This window comes from Lithobates pipiens, unplaced genomic scaffold (genome assembly GCF_037356315.1).
Source record: "Lithobates pipiens isolate NorthernLeopardFrog02 unplaced genomic scaffold, aLitPip1_a1.2 Scaffold_35, whole genome shotgun sequence".
NCBI lineage: Eukaryota > Metazoa > Chordata > Amphibia > Anura > Ranidae > Lithobates > Lithobates pipiens.
In genome coordinates this window covers 13,593,256-13,604,244 of record NW_027507811.1, presented here as the reverse complement: position 1 = coordinate 13,604,244, position 10,989 = coordinate 13,593,256, and the positions used below count along the sequence as shown (strand labels likewise).

At 44.9% G+C, this 10,989-nt stretch overlaps 1 protein-coding gene across 1 annotated transcript; it reads left to right on the top strand.

Annotated features, from left to right (window-relative positions):
• Positions 1–1,698: 1,698 nt before the first annotated feature.
• Positions 1,699–10,481, top strand: LOC143955736 (uncharacterized). Its single transcript, XM_077465857.1, has 6 exons — positions 1,699–4,036; positions 4,153–4,250; positions 4,339–4,500; positions 4,606–4,753; positions 6,297–7,551; positions 7,696–10,481. Exons 1-5 carry the CDS (start codon positions 3,952–3,954, stop codon positions 7,394–7,396), a joined length of 1,593 nt encoding a protein of 530 aa, XP_077321983.1. The 5' UTR covers positions 1,699–3,951; the 3' UTR covers positions 7,397–7,551; positions 7,696–10,481.
• The last annotated feature ends 508 nt before the right edge of the window (positions 10,482–10,989 follow it).

The window sequence follows — 10,989 nt, the reverse complement described above, 5'->3', positions numbered from 1 at the left end:
CGATTGTTGCAATATTTTATGTCACACGGTATTTGCGCAGCGGTGTTTTAAACGCAACTTTTTGGGAAAAGGGACACTTTCATGAATTTAAAAAAAACGAAACAGTAAAATTAGCCCAATTTTTTTGCGTAATGTGAAAGATAATGTTACGCTGAGTAAATAGATACCAGACATGTCACACTTTATAATCGCACGCACTCGTGGATTGACGACAAAGTACGGTACCTAAAAATCTCAATAGGCGACGCTTTAATTTTTTTTTACGGTTACCAGGTTAGGGTTACAGAGGAGGTCTAGTGCTAGAATTATTGCTCTCGCTCTGACGATCGCGTCGATACCTCACATGTGTGATTTGAACACCGTTTACATATGCGAGCGCGACTTCTGTGTGCGTTTTCTTTGCTTTGCGAGCTCGCGGGGACGGCGGGCGCTTTAAAAAAAAATTTTTTATTTTTTATTTTATTTATTTGAAAATTAATAAATTGTTTTAAAAAAAATAAAAATATTTGATCACTTTTATTGCTGTCACAAGGAATGTAAACATCCCTGGTGACAGGTACTCTTTATGGAGGGATCGGGGGTCTAAAAGACTCCCCACCCCTCCTTTACACTTCAATGTATTCAGATCACCGAAAACGGCGATTCTGAATACCGGATATTTTTTTTAAACCAGCGCCATTGGCAGCCGAGTAAACGGCAAGTGACGTCATGACGTCGCTTCCGTGTTTACTATGAGGAGACTGGAACGAAGCCGATTACGGCTTCGTTCATGTTCCTCCCCAGCAGCCGGAGGCGTCGGATTGCGAATCGGTGCTCCCGATCGAGCGGGAGCACCGGTAAAACAGCGGCGGGAGGGGGGGGGGAACGTCTCCTCCCGCTCCTCCGGCATAACAGCCGAGCGGCTTTTAGCCGCTTCGGTTGTTATGGCTGGAAAGCCAATCGCCCGCTGTAAAAAACTGTAACGGGACTGTACCTGCAGGTGCGGGCATCATCCCGGTATACCCCCCTGGAAGCCGAGTACGCACATCTGCGTATGCTCGGTGGGAAGGGGTTAAGGAAAACTCGAGAGTTAGTGCAAATAAAGCAAGGATTACGGACAATACTCAATTGTTTTTGCTGCAAGTGCACTAATACGGCTACAATCACCTCCGGTATAGTAGAAACCTTATGCCGCGTACACGCGGTCGGAATTTCCGACAACAAATGTTCGATAGGAGCTTGTTGTTGGGAATCCCGACCGCGTGTAGGCTCCATCGGACATTTTCCGTCGGAATTTCCGAAACAAACAAAATTTGAGAGCTGGATCTCAAATTTTCCCGACATGCAAAACCCGTTCTCGTAAATTCCGAGCGCGTGTAGACAATTCACAGAATTCCACGCATGCTGGGGAATCAAGCACTGGCTATTGAAAGTCCCTTTTCTCGGCTCTTTGTACGCGTTGTGCATCCGCCGCGTTCTCCACGTTCGGAATTTTCCGACAACATTTGTGTGACCAAGACAAGTTTGAGCCAACATCAGTCGGAAAAACAAAAACAAAACATGGATTTTGTTGTCGGAATGTCCGATCGTGTATGTACGCGGCAAAAAGTGTGCAACTGTGCCTAAGCGTGGAAGCAGTTCCTAGATTCTCCACTGGGTGCGGATCTCATGGCAGGAAGTGATGTCACACGCAGACAGGAAGTTCCGGGTCAGAGGGGAGTCGGGAGGAAGTAGAGAGGAGACATTGCTGGAACTGGCAGCAGAGGAGGTAATGAGATCTTATTTTATATTTACACCCAGTAACCCCCCCCCGTCATGTCCGTCCTCTTCCTCCATAGTCACTGTGATGTCTTTTATCTCCAGCAGACGCACATTAAGACCCCCAGTATCATATAATAATTTAATTTGTTTTTTCAGCTCTTCCATATGCCACAGTGCTGTGCAGAGAACACTGAGCCAGTGACATCAGTCTCTGTACTAGAGGAGCTTACACTCTAATGTCCCCTCCCCCACAGTCACACACTTTTATTATTATACATGAATGTGAGAGGTGACATCACTAAGGGAGGAGGTGGAATCCTTATGGGTAGAGCTCCAAAGGGATGAAGGGGAAAACAACACTGCAAGTATGCTATAGGCCCCCTAACCTGAGGGAGGAGGGGGGAGACGGACTTCCAATCACAATTTGGATTAGCGGCGGCGGAGGGGAAGTGTTATCATAATGGGGGGATTTTAATTATCCAGACATAGACTGGACGGAGGGAACCGCTCATTCGTCCTAGGCTTGCCGGTTCTTAAATGTCTCGCAGGACAATTTCATGGGTCAGATGGTAGACGCACCAACTAGAAACAAAGCGTTACTAGACCTACTGATTACCAACAATACAGACCTGATCACGGATGTGGAATTAAGGAAACAGCGATCACGGCTCAATTCGTTTCAGTATAAATCACACAAATAGGAAACATAAGGGGAATACAAGGACACTGACTTTCTAAAGAGCCAACTTCCCTAAACTACGATCGTTGCTAGAAGATACTAAATAATAATAATAATAATAATACATTTTATTTATAATGGACTTTCCATCAAAAGACCTCAAAGTGCTACATAATTACAATAAAAACAAACAAACCGCTTAATTTACAAAACATTTGCTAAAAAGAAAAGTCTTCAACCCCTTTTTAAATTTTTCAGTAGACTGAGAAACCACTAAATGGGATAAAATCTTAAGAACAAAGAACACGTAGGAGAGATGGGTTTGCTTTAAGAGCATATTAAATAAGAGCGTTAGCCAATGCATCCCAATGGGAAATACATTTTAAAAGAGCTAATAAAAGTCCTGGGTGGCTTAACTCCAACGTAAGAATGCATATAAAAGCAAAAGGAGAAGGCCTTCGATAAATACAGGATATGGAAACCTTGCAAGAAGATCTGAACAAATGAATGGGGGAGGGGCAACTACATGGCAAATTAGGTTCAATGTAGAAAAATGTAAAATAATGCATTTGGGTCGCAAAAATTTGAATGCAATCTATAGACTGGGGGGAGAACCTCTGGGGGGAATCTATGATGGAAAAGGACCCGGGGGTCCTAGGAGATGATGGGCTCAGCAATGGCGTGCAATGCCAAGCTGCTGCTAACAAAGCAAACAGAATATTGGCATTAAAAAAGGGGGATCAACTCCAGAGATAAAAGGATAATTCTCTAGCTCTACAAGACTCTGGTCCGGCCGCACCTGGAGTATACTGTCCAGTTCTGGGCACCAGTCCTCAGGAAGGATGTACTGGAAATGGAGCGACTACAAAGAAGGGCAACAAAGCTAATAAAGGGTCTGGAGGATATTAGTTATGGGGAAAGGTTGTGAGCACTGAACTTATTCTCTGTGGAGAAGAGACGCTTGAGAGGGGAGATGATTTCAATATACAAATACCGTACTGGTGACCCCACAATATATAAATACCGGACTGGTGAATAATTAGAAGAAAAGAGGTTTAACCTTAAACTACGTAGAGGGTTCTTTACTGTAAGAGCGGCCAGGATGTGGAATTCTCTTCCACAGGCGGTGGTCTCAGTGGGGAGCATCGATAGTTTTAAGAAACTATTAAGTAAGCACCTGAACGACCGCAACATACAGGGATATACAATGTAATACTGACATATAATCACACACATGGGTTGGATTTGATGGATTTGTGTCTCTTTTCAACCTCACCTACTATGTAACATTTATATAGCTCTGACATATACCAAAGTGCTGTACAGAAAACACTGACCAAGGGATGAGGAGGTCACATGACATCATTCTTATCTCTATTAATAAAACACAGACCTGACCGGAGAGGTGAGGAGGATTCTGGGAATTCTGGGACATTATCCAGTAACAGACAAGGGATGTGTCTGGATGGTGACTGTATCATTGTGTGTGTCAGGTTCCTATAAGGTGTCAGGATGTCACTGTCTATTTCTCCATGGAGGAGTGGGAGTATTTAGAAGGACACAAGGATCTCTACAAGGACGTCATGATGGACAATCAGCCGCCCCTCACATCACCGGGTAAGAGGAGACTTTATTGTAAAGGAGAGAGCAGTACGGAGGCTCCACCTAGATCCCCCATCATCTGATAAACACATAGAAACAATGTATTCAGTCAGTGTGTGTGTTTCCTACAGATGGATCCAGTAATGGGAACCCACCAGAGAGATGTCCCCGTCCTCTGTATTCCCGGGATTCCACACAGGAAGATCACACCATCCCCCACCATTATCAGGTAGATGTATGATGAACATGACCAACAATGACATTCTGTTCTCCGCCTTAGCTTGACAATTAACGTTTATATTTTTTTATGGTTACAGAATGGTACTCTTAATATTATTGTAAAACAAGAGATAAAAGAGGAATATGAGGAGGTTTGTGTAATGGAGAAACTTTCAGAAGGACCCATGGAAGCCATGATAGAGTCACCCAGAAGCAGAAGTCCTTTTAATTTCCAGGACGGTTCACCAGAACATCATGAGGTTTGTTCAGACCCAAAGAAACTGAGACTATATTATCTCCTATTACTGTGCACGAGGCTCGTTTATGATAATTAATGCTTTTTTTTTATCATTCCGTGAGTTTAGGATGACAAACCAATGGATATGAAAGTTGAGGTCAAGGAGGAAGAGGAAGAAGAAGACCTCTATGTGATTGGTGATCAGCAGTCTACAGAGGAGGATGGGATGATGGTGACCGTCAAAGTGGAGGAACCTTTTCTAAACATCAGCTCAGGTAGCTTTTCAGCCAATCTGGGCTTTCCAAACAGTTGCCATCTTTTCTTTTATTTGTCCTAAATATTTTCACGTTCCCAACAAATGAGGAGGAGATACTGTACACCATATGAAAGGTCCACCTCCATTCCTCAATATAACGTCATGTTCCCAACAAATGAGGAGGAGATACTGTACACCATATGAAAGGTCCATCTCCATTCCTCAATATAACGTCATGTTCCCAACAAATGAGGAGGAGATACTGTACACCATATGAAAGGTCCATCTCCATTCCTCAATATAACGTCATGTTCCCAACAAATGAGGAGGAGATACTGTACACCATATGAAAGGTCCATCTCCATTCCTCCATATAACGTCACGTTCCCAACAAATGAGGAGGAGATACTGTACACCATATGAAAGGTCCATCTCCATTCCTCAATATAACGTCATGTTCCCAACAAATGAGGAGGAGATACTGTACACCATATGAAAGGTCCATCTCCATTCCTCAATATAACGTCATGTTCCCAACAAATGAGGAGGAGATACTGTACACCATATGAAAGGTCCATCTCCATTCCTCAATATAACGTCATGTTCCCAACAAATGAGGAGGAGATACTGTACACCATATGAAAGGTCCATCTCCATTCCTCAATATAACGTCATGTATCCAACAAATGAGGAGGAGATACTGTACACCATATGAAAGGTCCATCTCCATTCCTCAATATAACGTCATGTTCCCAACAAATGAGGAGGAGATACTGTACACCATATGAAAGGTCCATCTCCATTCCTCAATATAACGTCCTATTTACAACAAATGAGGAGGAGATACTGTACACCATATGAAAGGTCCATCTCCATTCCTCGATATAATGTCATGTTCCCAACAAATGAGGAGGAGATACTGTACACCATATGAAAGGTCCATCTCCATTCCTCGATATAATGTCATGTTCCCAACAAATGAGGAGGAGATACTGTACACCATATGAAAGGTCCATCTCCATTCCTCAATATAACGTCATGTTCCCAACAAATGAGGAGGAGATACTGTACACCGTATGAAAGGTCCATCTCCATTCCTCAATATAACGTCATGTTCCCATGAATGAGGAGGAGATACTGTACATCATATGAAAGGTCCATCTCCATTCCTCAATATGACGTCATGTTCCCAACAAATGAGGAGGAGATACTGTACACCGTATGAAAGGTCCATCTCCATTCCTCAATATAACGTCATGTTCCCATGAATGAGGAGGAGATACTGTACATCATATGAAAGGTCCATCTCCATTCCTCAATATGACGTCATGTTCCCAACAAATGAGGAGGAGATACTGTACACCGTATGAAAGGTCCATCTCCATTCCTCAATATAACGTCATGTTCCCATGAATGAGGAGGAGATACTGTACACCATATGAAAGGTCCATCTCCATTCCTCAATATAGTTCTGTGAAATAGTTGACAATGTACAAGATCAACATACATGACTCTCACAAATGATGAAAATGTTTTAATGTGAAAACTTTCTTTCTCTACAGATGGACGTTATGTCCAGGACAACTCGGCTGACGATTATAATGAAGAAGACGATGACATCTCTCCAGAAGGGAACCCTGCTACCCGAATGGGCCGACTCCGCCATGTTGATGTATCACTCAAACACGGGTGTTCTGAATGCGATAAAAGCTTTAGAAACAAGTCCGATCTTATTGTCCATCAGAGAATGCACACGGGCGAGCGTCCTTTTCTATGTGCACAGTGCGGGAAATGTTTCACCTCCAAATCGCATCTGGCTAGGCACCAACGCTATCACACCGGGCAGCGCCCCTATTCGTGCCCAGAGTGCGACAAATCTTTCAAAGAGAAGTCAGACCTGGTCCAGCATCTGAGGAGCCACACGGGCGAGAAGCCTTATTTATGCACGGAGTGCGGCCAGTGCTTCACGCGAAAGACATATCTAATGACGCATCTGAGGGGACACACTGGAGAGACTCCATTTTCTTGTCAGGATTGTGGAAAAGGATTTACGGCGAAAAGTACGCTCAACATGCATCGGCGAACGCACACGGGCGAAATGCCGTATATGTGCATGGAGTGCGGGAGAAGCTTCAAGCAGAAAGGTAACTTGATCCATCACCGCCTGATCCATACCGGCGAGCGTCCGTTTCCTTGTCCGCAGTGCGGGAAAGACTTTCGCCTGAAGTCCGCCCTTGCCCTCCACCGCAAAATCCATGCTGCCGAGGAGATCTTTTCGTGCACCGAGTGCGAGCTGTCGTTCCCAACACAGTCGCAGTTTGACATACACCTGAGAAGCCATTCCGGCGAGAAGACCTTCCCGTGCTTAGAGTGCGGAAAACTGTTCATAACCAGGAAGAAGCTCCAGAGACACCAGAAGGCTCACACCGGGGAGAAGCCGTTTGCCTGCTTCGAGTGTGAGAAATCGTTCACCACAAAGACACATCTCCTCAGGCACTTGAGGGTTCACACGGGTGAAAAGCCCTTCTCGTGCCCTGCCTGTGGCAGATTTTTTACCCAAAAGGAAAGCCTTAACAAACATTTAAAACGCCGTGCTTGCGGGAAGCACATTGCTGCCTCAAGTGAGGGAAACCCTTTACACGGAGTAGACGTGGTGAACTAAGTCACATGCTTGCTCCTTATCTCCTGGGGACATGAATGAGACATGCTGGGCATAGTTCCTGCCCCTTTCACTGGGGAATGGCGGGGAGTGCCAACCCTACTGGTTCCATTTTCCATATTGAAAAATAAACATCAAGCGGGGGATCCCCTATACCAGTGATGGCGAACCTTGGCACCCCAGATGTTTTGGAACTACATTTCCCATGATGCTCATGCATTCTGAAGGGTAGTTGAGCATCATGGGAAATGTAGTTCCAAAACATCTGGGGTGCCAAGGTTCGCCATCACTGCCCTATACAGTCACAGCATGTGTGTAGACCTGGGGGATCCTGTCAGAGATCTCTCCACCAAAGCCCCTGAAGAGATATAAGAAACTTTTGGGGGTGTTTAATTCTCCAAAGGAGACTGGTCTTTTTTCGATAGTGTTTTTTTTTGTTTTTGCTCCACTATGGAACAGGTAAATAGAAAAGTTGTAGGGGTACTTTTTTCAGACACAAACCCACAGTGGTCTTCACAAGGTCAGGCCTTTGTCTATTTATATTATATATGTATATATACTACACAGTACTGTACATCAAATTATAGTGGATGAATTATGCACGCCAACCATAGCATTCAGCTAAAAAAGACGAAAAAGAGGAGGAGAAAAGCCTTCCCCCAACACAAGAAGAGATCCCTTCCCAAACACAAAAGAAGAGGATCCCTTTGGAACATGAGGAGGACACAATGGGAGAAGAGGACCCTTTCCAAATACAAGTGGAAAAAAAGAGCCCAAACAAACAGGAGAAGGGAAAAGGACTCTTCCTGAAAACAGCAGAAGAAATGAACCCTTCTCAAAATTAAGAGGAGAAGAGGACTCTTTCCAAATTTGACTGGAGAAGATGACTCTTCCCATACTTGACTGGAGAAGAAGACCCTTCTCGAACTTGAGAGAATGGGAGCATCCTTCCCAAACTTGGGAGGGGAGAGGACCCTTCCCCAACTTAAGAGGAGAAGAGGACCTCTTGCGAATTTAAGAGAAGATGACCCTTTATAAACTTGAGGAGAAGATGACCCTTTCTGAACTTGAGAGGAGAAGATGACCCTTCCCGAACTTGAGAGGAGTGGAGGACTCTTCCCAAACTTGAGAGAAGAGGATCCTTCCCAAACTTGAGAGAAGAGGATCCTTCCCAAACTTGAGAGGAGAAGAGGATCTTTCCCAAACTTGAAAACTCGAGAGGAAAAGAGAACCCTTCCCAAACTTGAGAGGACCCTTCCTGAACTTGAAAGGAGAAGAGGACCCTTCCAAAACTTGAGAGGAGAAGAGTACCCTTTCTGAACTTGAGAGGGGAGGAGAACCCTTTCTAAACTTGAGAGGGGAGGAGGACCCTTCCCGAACTTGAGAGGGGAGGAGGACCCTTCCCGAACTTGAGAGGGGAGGAAGACCCTTCCCGAACTTGAGAGGGGAGGAAGACCCTTCCCGAACTTGAGAGGGGAGGAAGACCCTTCCCGAACTTGAGAGGGGAGGAAGACCCTTCCCGAACTTGAGAGGGGAGGAGGACCCATCCCGAACTTGAGAGGGGAGGAGGACCCATCCCGAACTTGAGAGGGGAGGAGGACCCTTCCCAAACTTGAGAGAAGAGGATCCTTCCCAAACTGGAGAGGAGAAGAGGATCTTTCCCAAACTTGAAAACTCGAGAGGAAAAGAGGACCCTTCCCAAACTTGAGAGGACCCTTCTTGAACTTGAAAGGAGAAGAGAACCCTTCCAGAACTTGAGAGGAGAAGAGTACCCTTTCTGAACTTGAGAGGGGAGGAGGACCCTTCCAGAACTTGAGAGGGGAGGAGGACCCTTCCAGAACTTGAGAGGGGAGGAGGAACCTTCCCGAACTTGAGAGTGGAGGAGGACCCTTCCCGAACTTGAGAGGACCCTTCCTGAACTTGAAAGGAGAAGAAGACCCTTCCAAAACTTGAGAGGAGAAGAGGACCCTTCCTGAACTTGAGAGGGGAGGAGGACCCGTCCCGAACTTGGGAGGAGAAGAGGACCCTTCCCAAAGCTAAAAGGAGAAGAGGACCATTCCTTAACTTATGAGGCAAACAAGACACCTCCAGAACCCAAGAAAAGAAGAGGAGCGTTGTTGGTCAAAAGACGAGAAGAGGACCATTTACAAATACAAGAATAAAAGCCCCTTCCAAACATAATAGAAAAAGCAGAGCCTTCTCAAACACAAGAGGAGAATAGAGCCCTTCTTGAACACGAGAGTAGAAGAGGACCTTTGCTGAACAATCCTACAATCTACAAGGTGGAGGAGATGTAGGAGGACATAGTGGAACTAGATGGAGTTCAGAGGCTACGTTTCTAGTGGACCATCACTATTCGGAGCGTCCATAATATATCTTAGGTCAGAACTAGAACTACACAATGAAATATACCTATTCAATCAATCCTACAACATTTCATAGATGGGAGACACCATTATTAAGAGCCCACAGTTCCTCCTACAAGACTGGTCATTGTACGATGTGGGTCCATCAGCCTGTGACGATGGTCCTTTATGTTCTCCACCATTTTTTAGACTCAGCTAAAAGTCTCCCCCTCTGGCTTCTTATGCTGGCACATCTTCAGTGTCTGTGACGTTATATTGGACATTACATTAGTCTTTTGAACTAGCTACAGCTTTTAGTGATTGGCTGACCCAGTGTGTTCCTGTCATGTGACCTATGACCTGGCAGGTCCATCACTGGATTTTTCTCCCTATTGACACAGTGATTATTCTTACCAAGGATTGCTGATAATGTTGCTATGAGATTGGGGGGAGCCACATGAATGTTATGTAACCAGCACAGCTCTACCCACCCAGTCCTAGACGGGTTCCGGTAATGTTGGACATTTTATATTCATGAAACCCGCTGATGTCACGCTGATGTCACGCTGATAAAGGCACATGGTGGACATATTGACTAGACATTTTCATTAAGGATAATTACTAATGCCGCTCTGTTGACTTTTATCAGTAAAAGTTATATAATCCTGTGGAAAAAAACGTTGTTTGAGTAAAAGCTTGTTCTGTTGGCATAGATGACGCAATAAATCCAGTTCTCGCTTGTGGAGGTTTGAACCTTATTTTTTTTTTAACAGTTTTTTAAAATTATTCATTTTAGAAGAAAATAACATATGTACCCTTTCCCCCTTCGCACCTCCACATCCCATAACATGTAACTCTTCACCTGTGCACCTCCACATCCCATAACATGTAACTCTTCACCTGTGCACCTCCACATCCCATAACACGTAACCCTTCACCTGTGCACCTCCACATCCCATAACATGTAACTCTTCACCTGTGCACCTCCACATCCCATAACATGTAACTCTTCACCTGTGCACCTCCACATCCCATAACACGTAACCCTTCACCTGTGCACCTCCACATCCCATAACATGTAACTCTTCACCTGTGCACCTCCACATCCCATAACATGTAACTCTTCACCTGTGCACCTCCACATCCCATAACACGTAACCCTTCACCTGTGCACCTCCACATCCCATAACATGTAACTCTTCACCTGTGCACCTCCACATCCCATAACATGTAACTCTTCACCTGTGCACC